Source organism: Panthera uncia, chromosome D2 (assembly GCF_023721935.1).
Source record: "Panthera uncia isolate 11264 chromosome D2, Puncia_PCG_1.0, whole genome shotgun sequence".
Classification (NCBI taxonomy): domain Eukaryota; kingdom Metazoa; phylum Chordata; class Mammalia; order Carnivora; family Felidae; genus Panthera; species Panthera uncia.
In genome coordinates, this window is record NC_064818.1 from 6,605,412 (window position 1) to 6,620,937 (window position 15,526).

Consider the following 15,526-nt stretch of genomic DNA (forward strand, 5'->3'; position numbering starts at 1 on the left):
CCCCCCCGCCACCTCTCTGGCCTCCGCTGCCACGCCCACGACTCAGGACGCTCTGCTCCCCACCCTACCCGCAGGACGGTACTCCTCCCCCCAGGGACTTCACTGAGCCTGCGGCTCTGGGGAACTCCGGCCACCTGGCCTGGCAGGACAGTCTCCACCCACCCCCCTCTGGGACTCAGGACCGCGGCCCTGCCCTTCGGGGCTGCACACAGTACGCCAGTACCTTTCAGAGACACTGGGGGCCAGGGCAGCGCGGGGCACAGCCGCGGAGTCCGGCACTTACTGCTGTGTCCATACAGTGGTTCGGACACACAACTACACGGGACCGGGGAAGGCGGCACTGAAGTAAGGTTCTCTTCTCTTAACAGGATAACAAACGTTGGCTGCGGTGGGGTTCTCGAGCCAGTGTTTCCAGGGTCGTGCAACGTGGGACCAGATGACCAGGCTCAGCCAGGCCAAGCTCTCCGTTCAGGCCAGGAAGCCCGGGCTGGCAGGTGGAGGTCTGGCCTGCAGGTCCCCCTGCAAGGGGACTGGGGAAGTGGGGAGGGGAAAGGGGAGAAGGCGAGGGCGACGTAAATGAGAAACGCAAACCAAAGAAAACACACTGAAAGTGGAATTTAGGACTCTGCCAAAAACTGTGGGCTTATCAAATAAACCCTCATTTCTAATAAAGACACTAAAACGCTGATGTGCCTTGGATAGAAACCGTTAATCTTCTCGAGGTTTTACATTCCAGCAGATAGCTAAAACTCAGCCACATTTTTATTTTTTTTTTAAGTTTATTTATTTAAAGGGGGAGGGGCAGAGAGAGAGAGGGAGGGAGAGAGAAGAGGGCAGGCTCCAAGCTGCCAGCACAGAGCCCAATGTGGGGCTCAAACCAACGAACCGTAATATCACGACCTGAGCTGAAACCCAGAATCAGACATTCAAGTGACTGAGCCCCCCAGGTGCCCCATAAAATGCGCCCACATTTTCTAAAGACAAGCTGTCAAGTGCCACTATGACTTGCTACGTGCTTGCGAAGTGCCACTCGGTGTCTGATTCCCCTTGGCCGGCTGACCACGCAGCACCCTTCCTCCCACACCCCTCCCTGCTGCCGGAGGTCCCGCACGGAACGCAGAAGACCCAGAAACAAGAGAAAAAAAGAAAAGAAAACCCAACCCTGCACTACCCTACAGTCTGGGTTACCTTCCCCCTGTGCCGAGCACAGGGAGCCCAGAGCAGGGGCCCCTCCCCCCACCGCCTCCTGGGGGCACCTCCTGCGGATGGCACTGATCCGTCCACGTGTCTGTCCCCGCACTGAGCCCTCAGGGTCCCCAGACCACAGCTCGCTCCTCTGTGGGTCTCCAGGCTCAAGGAGGTTCCGGCCCCCAGCAGAGCCCGGACAACTAGCTCGGGCAAAGTCGTCTTCCCAAATACGATTTACTTATGTGTTCTCTGAGTTACAATCAGAGCCCCAATTTCCTAATAAAATCTTTCAAATCTAACAATTTCTCATTCCACGGTTGTATGTGCAACGTTGTTCCGACAGAGGAAATGCAGCCTCGCTGGCAAACAGAAAACTTCTGCTGTAAAAACAGCAGTCCCCCCCCCCCTTGTGGACATGTGGGGGCCACACGGAGCACGGACACAGGGTGGCTCCCTGACCTCACACAGCTGGACGCAGATACACAATCAGTCCGGTCAAATAAGATTATCTTCTGTCTCTCCACCATCAGGATATGTATCTTCATACACTTTTAATTTGTCTGTGCCTAAATTTTCCCCAAGGGACAAATGATGGACACAAAGCCTCCGCGTGCCCACGGCAGGGAGCGAAGGGGGGCGGGGGGGGGGGAGACAACACAGTAACAGCACGTCAGGGCATCTCCCGAACATGGGACACGCGACACGGCGCTTCACGCTTCTCCCGAGTCTTGACTTGCCCTCCCGGGGTTTTCTCTCCACCCTGGGTCATCACCCATTTTGGCCACGTCAGAAACACGCACTAGGACAGAAAGCCAGCGTCTACTCTGCACGGGCTCAGACACCCCTCTGCTGGCCTAGATACACAGGACCATGTGAGTTCAGTCTTTGCTGCACGACGTGGAAAGCATTTAAAATGTCGGCATCTGCGATCTCCCCACCTGCCTGTAACGGGGGCGCAGGACAGCCGGCCCCTCGCTGACAGCAGGGGTTGTCCAAGAGAGGTCCCCAGGCCAACGGCATCAGCGTCACTCGGGAACACGTCAGGCACAGAAGGTGCCGGGCTGTTTCCAGGAAGCCCCCAGGTGATTCTAACACACACCGAAATTTGGGAATCTTCTGTGTAGGCTGATAAACCTCCGAGGTCATGGGACTGCTCCGCTGGGCTACCCTGTGTGTCTCAACTCTCACGTGATCATCATGGCTACCCACCATGGCCACTCTGGCCATTTTTACCAGCTGGCAACGGCCCCAGACATGAAGCTCCTTAAACGGCATTCCTCCCACTCTGATGGGCAAATTACTTGTGCCCCACTGCCCTCCTCTCTAAAAAGGGATAATAATGTCCATCTCCCAGGAGAGGGGGTCAAGGGCTTCGACGGTCACGAGGTCAAGGGCTTCGACGGTCCCTGGCCACGCGGTTAGGCCTCAACAGATGTGAGTCCCCAGGATGAACACACCTTTGCCAAAAGGTCTAACGGCCCCCTGACTTCCATCCACTCGGTTCCAGAACCCTGATGCAGGTCACGTGGGACCCACACAGACAGCACCTGGCTCCAGTGTAGAGGTGTCTACAAGCCGTGCAAGCCTGGCAGTCAACAGAGGCAGTCCAGGCTACAAAACCGTGCCTCCGACAGTCCTTCTGGACGGAAGCCACCCAACTCCGGGCACGAGGGCAGACCTACCTCAGGGGAGATACGGGATGAACGCAACAGATAGTAACAAAAGGAGTCGTTAAGAGAAGCTAACATCTACCTTGTGATCAACTTGGGCCGGGCACCAGGCGCCCGACAAGTGATAATCTACACCGTCAGGACGCTGTGAGGGGTCTGCTGATATCACACCAGGCCACATACGGTAAAGCCACGATCTGCACCCACACCGGAGCTCCGCTCACTGACAGAAAGCTGCTAGTTAGCTAAGCGTCCACCGGCCACTGGGTACCACGTTCCCCAAAGCAGTGATTCTGAGACACGTAAACGTAGGCACAAAACCCACCGCCGTGGGGCTCGATGCCAGGCCCTCCAAGCCCTGGACAGAAACGCTGGCGAAGCACGCTTGGGGTCCCCGTCCTTCCCTCCCCTCTGATCCGATTCTAGCCGAGTCAAGTCAAAACTCACGGCACAGCCCTTCTCTCTTCCCCCAACGCCCCCACACACCGCCTCACCCCTGATTCTCCACCATCCGTGACCCAGAGTTCTCTCATCCTTTCTCCCCCACGGGACGGCCAAAGTCTCTGGAAGTAACCACAGTTTCTGTGAAACCCACAAAACCAGGTGGAATCTGGGCTCTGCGTGTGTAGACCAGGAGCGTGGTGTTGCCCCGTTCACTGGTCGCTGATTCACTTTGCTTTCCTGACACTTCTTGGTTACCAGTCCCTAAGAAGCAGGACGAAAGTACTCAGTGTACCTATTTAAAGCCAGCCTCAGGGGACGTCTCACACAACATTCACTGAACAGCAACTCTGTTTCAAAACCTGCAAGCCTGCATCTCCCACATTATTCCCTTGCACACCTCTGAAGCCCCAGGGGAAGGCTGTCAGGGGTCTAGGTCGAGGAGAGATCCCCAGGGACTCTTCCTTCCTCAAGAAGACTGAGGTGACTGACCCACTCACATCACTCAAGGCTGCTGAATGGAGAACGGAGACTGAAACAAGATCCATCCCAAAAGCTCGGACTCTGCCCCCCTGAAACGTTGAGACTAAGGGACCGCCCTCCAAGCAACAGATTACCTTTGGGGGAAAAAATCACCATGACAGAAAATTTTAAATTCTATTAAGAAGTCGTTTATAAAAGAGGAGATAACCATGTTCATGGATAGAATTACAGTATTAAGATACAACATGTGCCACTTCTCGCCATGAGAGGCGAGTCCCATTGCCAGGACTTGGTCAAGAACTTGAGGAACATTCCAGAGCATATATGGAAGAACAGAGGTCCACAGATAAGCAAGGCCTAAGGTACAAGAGCCAAGGAGAGGCTCACCCTGCCATGTGTGACACTGCAAAACTCTAAAACCCTGGCAAAGAAACAGACACGTGACCGGTATAGACTAGAACACCCCAAAACAGACCTCTGTGAAGAATCTCAAAACCCTTATGCTGAGTTTGATGGGAACAGAGTTTCAGCGTGGGGTGACCAAAAGGTCTGAAGGTGGACAGCAGTGACAGGTGCACAACACCGGGAATGTGCGAAATGCCACCTAACGGTAAAATGGTTAAATGGTTTAAAATGGTACATTTTAGGGTATATTTATGTTGCCGCACCTTAAAAAAAGATTTTTAAAAATCAGTGTGCTGAGTTGAAGGGGGCCATCCACAAAAAAGTACCACTCTAGGGTTCCATCTATATAAAGGTCTAGAAGATACAACCACTAAGCCACAGTGGCAGGACGCAGATCAGTGGTTGCCTGCGTCTGGGGACACAGTGGGGGCTGGACTGCAAGGGACCCACAGGAAGCTGGGAGTGATGGAAATGCTCTGGACTGCGCGAGTCTCACGGGTATGCACATCTGCCAAAACTCATCGAATCGCGCACTTTGGGTGTAGTTTGCCATGTGTAAATTCTCATTCAATAAAGTTTTAAAAATAGGCTTGTGTGCACATGCGGGAACCCCAAGTATGACACAGGTGGCTCCACGTTCTCCCGTTAAAATGTTAAGGGAAAAAACACAGTATTTAATAACGTGGGAAACACTGGCTCACCAAATGGGGAAGGCAAAAAATACTACTGGATTCCGTTTTTATGCCATATGTTAAGATAGACCTCAAACAAATGAAAGGCCTGACTGTGAAACATAAAAGTAGGAAGCTGATAGAAGAAAATACAGAATATCTCTGCGACCCTGGGGTAAGGACCCCCAGAAGGCAAAAAGGAATGGGCTACATCGAAACAAAAACTTCTGAAAGTGACCCCTGACAAAGTGGATAGGCAGGCAGCAAGTCGAGACTAGGCAAGAAGCAGCTGCAAATCAACACCAGAGAAACCGACCACAGCTGGTTAAACAACACTAATAGCCTAACAGATATATTAAAAGATGCTCAAATTCACGAAGAAATTACACAACTACCCGGTGAAATGACGAGATCCCACACCGCGGCCCCCCAATACTGGTAAGATTAGAAAGAAGGCTAAAAGGAACCCTGTCAAGGAAGTGGGGGATCAGGAACCGTCTGGCACCCACGTGGCGGATGGGGGTAGGGGGGTCACCAGCTCAGCCCCTGGAGAACAACTGGGCAGCACGGAGTAAAAACAGGTGTGCCATTCTCTTTCACCCGGTCGTTCCCCTCCCGCACGCACTCACGCACCCGCCCTTGCGGCAGAGGGTCTCAGACTTTCCCTAGTATCACAATCTCCAGACCTGCAGGTCGAAGCCCCCAATTGACGGTGTCTGCCCCCAGGGGTTTCCGATTCCGGCCTAGGTTGGGGCCTGAGAATCTGCATTTCTAGCAGCGGCCAAGTGATGCTGCTGCTGCTGGGTGTGGACTTTGAGAGCCACCACCCTCCAGAGGCTGTCACCTGCATCTTTTAAAGAGAGCATACAGGATGTTCATCACAGCTTTGCTCGAGTGGAGGAGAGCGGGCTGCGTGTCCCCCGCCAGGGCAAAGAGTAAAAAAACGAGCGAATGCTTGCGGGCAGGGCATGCGAATGACAGCAAAGCACCAGCCAAGCCAAACACGAACACAGATCTCACCGACAAAGCGCCGAATGAAATTCTTCTGGCTTTTGTAAATGTCTGAACATCGCCCTAATAAAAAGGCTCACGTTGAATGAAAAAGACACCAGATGAAATCTACACCGCACGGCCCCACTCCTGTCAGCTGAAGACACACGCACAAAATAACATCTTCGACAAGGACACACCTGGGAGAGGACGCTCCTGTGGCGGGGAGGCGCTGCGAGGAGACACGAAGGGAAAAAATAGGAGAAAGCCACTTCACCCAGGAGAGGGTCCAGTGCCAACAACTGAGAAAGGCCGGAAGGTGGAAAAGCAGGGAAGGAGGTCCATACAATGGTGGCCTCAGGGGAAGCCCCCAGGGGTTTCCACTCGGAGGGGGAGGGGGAATCTTTCTAAGGCATCGGCCCCCAGAACCCAGCCGGCTACCGGGCCCTGGAGTCCCCTCTTTGGCATATTCGCTGCTCAACAGGGCTGAGCGGTCGGCTTTTGGCAACGGGGGTGTGTGTCCACACCTGTGTCTTCCCTCCGTGTGTGGGTGTCTCTGCGGGGGAAGCAGGGAGCAGCTTCTTTGTGAAGGTAAAAAGCCTCCACGACTCAGCCACACTTGATGAGCACGCACTTCTGTTCCACTGGAACCAGAGCCCAAGCCTCGTTCCGGGCCCACAACCCTCCTCTCCCCCTTTCTTCCCCGTCCCTTCCCGCACCTCCCTGGGCTTCCCAGCTCCCACATCCAGACGGTGACAGACTAACTTGGCAATTGACAAACTTTGCGGCCACGATTCTGGATAAATGACCCTTTATACTGCTGACCAAGAGCCTGTCACAGAAAGGCCACAACCTTCAGGACCAGGCATGCCATGAACAGTTCTTCCAAAGACACTGGTTATAGCTACCATCAAGAAAAGGCAAAGAAAAAGCCATCAATGATCTGTCCTGCCCCCCTCAAGGGCACACTGGGCGCAGCTCTGCCCAAGGGCCACAGAACGGCTTGGCCACACAAAGCGGTGGAAATGCGGAGGGAACAATCAGAATAAAGATCACCACTGACTGACTTTATGTGAGAAAATGCAAAAGATGCTCTGGCAGTGGCTTTAAGCAAGCAAGCCCCTGCCAGGAACGTGTGACTTCAGGGAAAGAACCGGATGGACAACTGGAGGAAGAAGCAGAGGAAAGTAAAAAAGCAGCATAAGCCTGAGCTGGCCCAACACGCCCGCCTCCCCCAAAGCCCGGGGAGATCGTACCCCTGCGCCAACAATCCAGAATCTTTAGTCCCCAACACGGTTTTGTCCTTTCCATAGCAGCACTTTTCAATGGTGAGTAAAGGTTTAGGAATTCTAGAGAGTCTTCCTGAAATGCTTCGCGTAAAATAAAGTTTCATGCATAAAGCATATTGGATACGCCGCGGGGGTACATTTCAGTTTTTTAAGAAACGTATGATAGCAGTATATAGGGGTCCTTTAGATCTTCACGAGATGTGTGAGCAAAGCCTGTGCCTATTTTTCCAGCAGAATACAGGATCTGCCACAATTTGAAAATTAACGGACTTGACTAGGGAAAAAAAAGGAAAAGCGTGGAGTTTTCAAGGTAAAATTGAGTGACTATGGTCAACGAAGGCAATTCCGACTTATGAAAACAAAGTTCTCGGGGCACCTGGGTGGCTCAGTGACCCCCCCCCCCAACACACCGTGGGTTTGAGCCCCACATCAGGCTCTGTGCTTGACAGTTTGGAGCCTGGAGCCTGCTTGGGATTCTGTGTCTCCCTCTCTCTCTGCCCCTACCCCACTTGCGTTCCGTCCGTGTCTCTCTCTCTCTCTCTCTCTCTCTCTGTCTCTAAAACAAATAAACATTTAAACAAAATAGAAAGAAAACAAAGTTCTTTAAGTGCCAAAACTTAATGACAAGCCTCTGTTATGGGTTGTTGTTTTTTTTTAATTCCAGCTGAATAAGCATTTATCAGGCAGCGACAAGTTAGACACTGTGCAAGACGCTTGGGATCTTCGAAGGAATAAGATACTGTGTTAATAACTGTGTCCCTTTAATGTCAGCTTAATCCATCCCTTATGTTAATTTCTTTTAAAAAAAAATGCTTACTGATATTTTCAATAGCTTACTAGGAGCACGGAACAGCTACAGAAATGTATCTTACCATTTTATTAAAAATGTAAATTTCTAGCCTGAAGCAGAAATAGAAGGAAAAGACTGACTCCCTGCTTTACATATTGCTATCATTTTCTGCAGAATAACTAGCTACTTAAACTGTGCAAGGTGCCAGCTGCCACCTCCTGCTAGCCAGCAGGTCACAGAGCCGCAAGGCCTCCAAGAAGAGAAACCGTGAAGAAAACCAAAAGATCAGGGCCTCCAGACCCAAAGGGCACGAGCTGCTGCCGCTGCCGGCTGGCTCGCTGGCTCGGCCGAGGCAGGGCTTCGGAGCTGGAAGGCTGCCACCTGCTGAATCACCAAACATCCGCGGGCTTCCCTTGGAGCACTGGCCAGACAGGGACCCATCCTCCGCCCGGCTTCTCCCTCGGACATCCTACCCAACCAATGAGACGCGCAGCCCCGTCCCCTCCAGCACAGGCCCACGCGGCTGCCAGCCCCCCTGGTGTTGTTGGGGCGGCCTCCCCGGCAACTCCCACCGACCTGCGACGTCCCCAGCGCCTCTCCCCTCTTTCTGCCCACCGAGTCCTCCCCGCGGGACCGGGACCGGGACGGGGGGGGGGGGGGGTGGCTCACGGCACACCCTGACAGGCTCACCGCTCCACGGCCAGGCGTCATCCGAGAGAAAAGTAACCTGTCCAAACAGCTGGAAAGGTCCAGGAAGGGAAATGTCAAGGGAGCTAAAACAGCGGGCCGACCCCCAGCACGGAAAATAAACTTCCCTTTCACAAAGCAGCCTTCGCTCCAGGTTTCCTAGGCGTGCGCCGCCGAAGTCGGCTCTGCTTGAAGGTGAAAAGAAACATCTGAGCAGCGCCGGCACGGATCCCTTTCACTCCCTCCGGCCACGACTTACACTCGCGGCTCCCGGGAGGGAAACAGGCGTTAACCAGAACGCGCCAGCCTGAATCCGTTGGCTGCACCAGGACGCCCAGCCCGGCCCGCCGGCGGCCGCAAGCCCCCGCCTGGGTCCACACGCCGTCGCCGCCCTGCCCTTGACCAGTCGCCTCGGGGTCGCAGGGACCCCTCGCTCGCGGGGACAGCCGCGTCCTGGAGGGACTGTCCAGTCCCGGCTGCGCTGACGACTCCTCCAGGCCTTGGCCAGTTCCCCGTCAGCCGGCGGGGGCCGCCCCCGAACCTGCAGGCGGCTCTGCGGCCTGGGGTCAGCAGCTCACTCCGCAGGGGAGGGGATCCCACCTGTTAAGCAGTCGGGGGGGCACCGAGGGGCCGCGGCGGGGGAGGGGGACCCCGAAACCCTGGGCGCCTGACCAACGCTGCGATCGGGGCCCCGAGGTGCCATCTGTCACGCCGCCGCCCGGGGCCGTGGGGGTGGGGGCCGTGATTTGGGGGTCGGGCCCTGTGGGTCTCCGGACCCCCGCCGGGTCACCGGACGAGGCGCCTCGCCCCCCCGGCCCTTCCGGCCCGCCACCCTCGGCTCGCCCCAACCCGACACAGGCAGCCTTCCAGCCCGCACGCAGCACCCCCGAACGGCGCCCACTGACGCCCCCGCCTTCTTCGCCGCCCCCACCGGGTCCCGGAGCCCCGCGGGCAGCCCGTCCGGCCGAGACCCGCGCCCACCCCCGGGAGCTGCGGCGCGGGGGGAGTGCCAGCCAGGTGCGCGCGCGGGTCCGCGCGGGCTGCACTCACGCCCCCTCGCCCCGGAGCCGCCCGCACGCCGCTCCCCATCGGCCCCCCCCGGGATCGCCGCTCCCACCCCCACCCCCGCCCCGCGGCTCACTTGCACCGGAGTCGCAGCTGCCGCCGGAATTCCGCTCTCCGAGCCCCCCGCCGCGCACCAAAATCCGGGGCAGGGCAGCGTCGGGGCTCCGCAGCGGGATCGCGCTCTCCGGCCGGCTCGCCGTGCGCGAGGGGACCGCAGCCTTCCCCGGCCGGCCCTGCCCGCTCCGTCCTGCCCGTGGCCGCCGCCGCCGCCGCCGCCGGGCCGCTGCCTCGCTGGTGCGAACGCTTCCGACTTGCCACCGCGAGCCTCCGGGCTGCCGAGCATGCCCAGTCCGCGGCCCGCGCCGGCCCGGCTCTCCGCGCGCCGCGATCCGCGGCTCCGGGTGTTCGCGGCGGCCGGGGGGCGGGGGGAGCGGGCCGGGCGGGCGGGGTCGGCGGGCTCCGTGCGGGCGCGTGCGGGACCCGGGCCAGGCTGCGCCCCGAGGGGCAGCGGGCGTGGCCCCTTACTTTACTTTCCAGGAATCGGGGGAAGGGCCCCGGCCTGCGCCCGGGGGAGGGCGGGGGGGGGGGGGGGGGCTCTCGGGGACACCGGCACGGAGCCGAGTTTTACGGTCGGGCTGGGCACACTGCCTGGGGCGGAGCCGGAGCTGGTCAGACCAAGGAACGCAAACTCGGCCATTCCGCAGGTGGGCTCGGGGACACGAGTTTGCGAGCCACCCGGAGATTCTGCCCCCCCGACCCCGAGACGAACCCCTGGTTGATCACAAGAAAGGGCGGCTCCTACGTTCCGACCCCTAGTCACACCTCTGTGCGGGCTCTCACTACTCCCTCCCCCACCGCCCCGAACAATAAGGCCGCCCGCGGGCACCCCGCGAAGCCCGTGGGGGCGAGGTAAGCCCGCGGCGCGCAGGCCCCGGGCGGGGACCGAGACCCCGGCCGCCCCGCCCCGAGCCCCGCCCCTGCCGCCGCTCCGAGGGGCCGGGAAAACCCGGACACCGGCCGCACTCGGACGGGAGCAGCGCGCATGCCCAGTAGCCCGACCTGGCGCAGGTCGCCCCCAGGAAGGTTTCCCCGGCTCCGAGAGCCCGACCCCCGCGCCCGGGTGAGAGGCGGGCGACGCGGAGAGGGGGCCTGCGGCGCGGGGCCCTCCGTCCTCGGCCGGCCCTCGCGGCACCCCCGTGGCGGACAGGCGTCCGGGACCGCGCCTGCCGCGGGGTCGGCCCCTGGGCCAGCGCGGGAGGGGGCGCGCGGCGGCGGCGGCAGCGCCTGGGCACGTGACTGTCCGCGGCGCTGGGGGCAGCCATGTTCCGGCCGGCGGACCGCGGGCGCGAGCGGGCGCCGTCCTCCCCGCCACGCCCTCCCGGCCTGGGCTCGGGCCCTGCCTCGGCCCCGCAGCTCGGCCGTGGGCTCGCGGAGCCGAAGGCGCGCGGCCGGGCTGCGGGGGCGCGCGGGCTCTGCCTCCCCGAGGCGGAAGCTGGGGCCGGGGCCCCGGTCCGTGCGGGCGCACAGCCCGGGTGGCGAGCCCCGCCGCGGGCACGCGGGGTCCCCGGGGCCCGTGGGCAGCGGCGTCAGCACCCGAGAATCGTCAGCGGCGCGGGGTGCTGGGCCGCCCGAGCCGAGCCCCCGGGTGCGACCCCGCTCTCCCGGGGGTTGCGGGGCATGTCACCGCCTCGCTTGAGCCCAGCCGGAGGCGTCCCCTCAGCCCGGGAGCGGTCGGGCATGCACCCCGGTGCCCCCCACCCTGCGCCCGGCTCTGCTGGCTCCGTCTCCCCCCTCGACGCCGCCCTGCACCTCCCAGGGAGGCTGAGAAGGTGCCGCCGTCACGGGCGGCTTTAGGGGAGCAACTGAAACTGAGCTCGACGTGCTCGAGTGCCCACTGAGTGCTCACCCCTCCGGGAGTCAGAGCGGCCCCGCTGAGAACTTTCGTCAGTTTGCACCTAAGAGGCGGGGCCGAGGCCTTGCTTGCTTGTGAGGTCACTGTTTCCAAACTCCAGGAATGCCTGAGAGCTGATGGCCGGTTTCTCACAAGTGCTATTTATGCAGTATCCCATAAGCTTTGGACTTCCGGGGGGGGGGGGGGGAGAAGAACAAAAAAAAACAAAACACGGTTCAAGTGAGCATCTGGTGTAGAGTGCTGTCAAGGAGTCTTTAAAATACCCCCTTCGCCCCCCCCCCAAAAAAGTTAAGGTAAACTAAGCTTTGCAAGATATTAACAGTTCTCGATCATAAGTGCTTTTTCTAGAGTGCTTGCTCACTGTAATTTTGTTCCCTAATGTTCTATATGTTTGCAATTTTTCTTAATAAAAATGTCTCTTTGTAAATTGGCTTCCAAGAGTAATTGTTAAGAACTGTGTAAAAGACATGGGGGACAGCAAAGTATAAAACTATTCCCACTTTATTCCGTTTTCAAGAAATATTTCAGAGAAAGAGTGAGAATTTTAAAAACTGTAAAAAGAAATCGCAAAGGCCACGCAATACAAGTAAGCTCTGGGTGGAGCCATGACAAAACCCTTGAGTTGGCTCTCCCTGAAATTAAAGCGAGTGGCAGTCCGTCCGGGACTCCTGTTTTGTGACGCCCACAAAAAAGAAGATTTAATAAAAATAATCGTCTTCAGCCCGCCAGCCCTGAAGAATTTTTTTCTATCAGAATTGTAATAAGCAACACACTCCTTGGTTGTAAAACCTTAGGATTCTCAAGCGTATGAGATGTCATAACGTACATCGTTGTCAAGACAACTGAAACAGAAATGAATCCCTTCCAAGTCACAATCTGTCATGGAACTATGTTTAAAATAATACTAAGAGCAAACGCTGGGGAAGGCCCTTTGCGTGCCAGAACAACTATTCTCAAGTCGGTGGTCTAGTTCCAGATGAGTGACCTTCAGAAGGTAACCTAGTTGGTTAAAAATATGGTGGTTGGGTCCAACTGAACTATTAAGTATTAGCCATCACTCACCAAACTGCAGTCCAAGTCAAATCGTGTTCAAGAAGCAAGGTGTGACCTTGGCGAGAAGCCTGTGTGTCCATGGCAGTTTGTCTGGTGGGAAGAATCTGTAGCCATAAAGCCTGAGTGCCAAGAACGAGACCTCGGGAGCCCCCTCAGCCCTTTAAACTCATCTGGCCTTGGGGGCGCCTGGGTGGGTCAGTTGGCGGTGACAGACTCTTGGTTTCCACTCAAGTGATGACATTGAGGTTGGTGGCATCCAATCAAGCTCCACATCAAGGCTCTGTGCTGAGCAGGGAGCCTATTTGGATTCTCTGTCTCCCTCTCTCTTCCCTTCTCCCCCGCTTTCTCAAAAATGATACATAAACGTTAAGAAGGAAAACAAAAAAGTCCTTAAACTCATCTGGCCACCCCACAGTCTGGTTTCCAAACCAAGGCTGACAGGAAAAGCCAGCTTCAGATGACCAAGCTGATGCCAAGGTTTGGTGCCTTGGGGCTTAGACCCGGGAAGTCTCAAGCCTGTGCCCCCATTTCTTTGCCCACGGCTGGGAATCCTGGACTCAGTGAAGGCTTAGGTTCTGCTATTGGTCAACAAACTACTGGATTTTATTTGCATCTGAGATTCAGGCAGAGATGGAGCCAGGGATCCGGGTGTAACAGGAACTCAGGAAGTCTTCCTCCTCTGTCTCCTGAACACGTGTTTATTCTGTCCCCTTACCCTCTGGCTTTTTTGCCTTCTGTTCACCCATCAGGAAACGACCCCTTGAGAGCTGCTAAGTTTCTTTCTCTTCCAGAAAGTACAAAGAATGACCCCACCTATATTCACTAACCCTTTTGTCTAGTCGAATCCTATTTCCCCAGATTCCTTCTGTCCACTTGAACCCCTCCTGTCACTGTTTCCAGGCTCCTCCCCAATTCTACCTTTTTCATAAAAGCCTCTCGTTTTCCAGGACACCGAAGCTTCCTATACACACGTTTTGGCACGTGTACCTGTTACATTATGACTTGTACAGTTCTCTGTTTTTACAGACTGTCTAGAGTCTCCAACTTACATAGTAAATGACACATCGAGGATATACATTTATATTTCATCTTCCGCGGTATCTAGCCCGGGACTTGGTGCCATGCACGTAGCCCATAATAAGTGTCTACTGAACCATAATCTATACTCTTCCCCCCTTTTACTTTTCTGTTGCTGCATGTTTGTTTAAAAAGGGTAAACTCCTAGGAATGGAAATGTCTTTGCTGTGCTGTCCTTCTCTGATTAGCAACCACCCTTCACAATCTGCTGTGTACATTTAAAAAGGATTTTGAAATTCGACATTTATGACTGGACGCTAATCAGGATCTGATGAATCAGTGCCCGCAGCGGCTGACAGACCCAGCTCCTTGTCGAGAGATACAACGTACTCTTCAAATAATCAGTGTGCGACTCCAGGCTTAATTACCACCTCTTAAAGAGGGAATAATATGACCCACCTCCTCTTTGCTCCCCATGAGTACCGTGGGCATTAATTAGGTCTTTAATAAGAACATACGACTGTTAAATGCTTTATAGTTCATGAGAGATACACATCATGAAAAACACGAGATGTTGTCTAGATGGTACAAATGTGCATTGTTGGATTTAGCAACCGGCTTCCTTCTGAATGCAAGGATTCCAGTAACAGCTGTCGTACACAAAGTAACAAATACGGGCTTGTTCACCTCCTCCGACTCCCCTCTACAGACATGTCCCGGATGCCCAGAACAATTTGAGGCTCAAGACAAAAATATGTCTCCCGCACTGAAGAAGGGGAGATTTAGGGAGGTCGATCACCTGAATTTCATAGATCCTGCCTGAAGTCTTCAGAGGTGTCAAATCGAGGACAGGCTTTTTCTCAACAGCACCTCTCATGTGTTACGAGATTTCAAAGGAGCATATCAAAATTCTTCTCCTCGTACCTTTACAGCACAGCAAGTAGGAGACATTCTCTCTGTCAAACTGACACCCAGGAACACTAAAATACTATGACACTCCAGGACATGGCCGGAGAGATCTGACATAAGAATTACTAAATCCTGCACAGCCAGATCTGGACCAGGGTTTCTTAACCTCAGCTCTGTGGATGTTTGGGGCCAGATAATTCTTTTTTTTTTTTTTTTTTTTTTTTAATGTTTATTTTTGAGAGAGAGAGAGAGAGCAGGAGAGGGGCTGGTTTTGGAGAATGATTTAAGGAGACCACGGAGGTAAAGGAGGCAGGACATACATAATCAATGATCGCGTCTGGACTTGAGGAGGCTTCGTGGGAGGGGGAAATGAAAAGGACAAAACTCAGCAAATTGTTTTCATTTCTTTGTCAGTGACTTGATTTTTTTTTTTTTTAGCTGCATTTAAAATGTTTTCTGTTATTCCTGCATGAGTAAGATGATGTGTCATTTCAGCCTCCTTGTCAGCTTCTGTCTCACTTTCACTGAATTTGTTGATTGAGTGTGAAGAAGGAGGCACCGTCATCATTTCCAGATATGGGGTGGATCTCTCTTGGAGCAGTGCTGTGACCCTAACGCAATTTTGTAACGACGCGCTGGAGGGATGAAAAGGACACCAGAGAAGGCACCTTATCCCCTCTTTCTCTTCTTTCATGGGTTCAGGGAGGCAGCAAAAGAGGGGAGGAGGACCCTTCTACTTGCCCTCTACTCATTCACTTCACATGTGGGTACGGAGCACCTCCCACCTCGCATGTACCTACTGAGCACCTCCCACACCGCACGTACGTACTGAGCACCTCCCACCTCGCATGTATGTACTGAGCACCTCCCACCTCGCCTATAAGTACTGAGCACCTCCCACCCTGCATGTACATACTGAGCACCTCCCACCTTGCATATAAGTACTGAGCACCTCC

At 55.6% G+C, this 15,526-nt stretch overlaps 1 protein-coding gene across 1 annotated transcript in view; it reads right to left on the reverse strand.

Annotated features, from left to right (window-relative positions):
* Positions 1 to 11,001, reverse strand: part of LOC125933549 (translation initiation factor IF-2) — a 170,775-nt gene extending 159,774 nt beyond the window's left edge. Inside the window, exons 1-2 of the mRNA XM_049646663.1 lie at positions 10,726 to 11,001; positions 9,756 to 10,169 (exon numbers count right to left, since the gene is read on the reverse strand). Of these exons, the coding sequence (XP_049502620.1) occupies positions 9,756 to 10,169; positions 10,726 to 11,001 (690 nt within the window). The remainder of the gene's footprint in view (positions 1 to 9,755; positions 10,170 to 10,725) is intronic.
* Between the last annotated feature and the right edge of the window lie 4,525 nt (positions 11,002 to 15,526).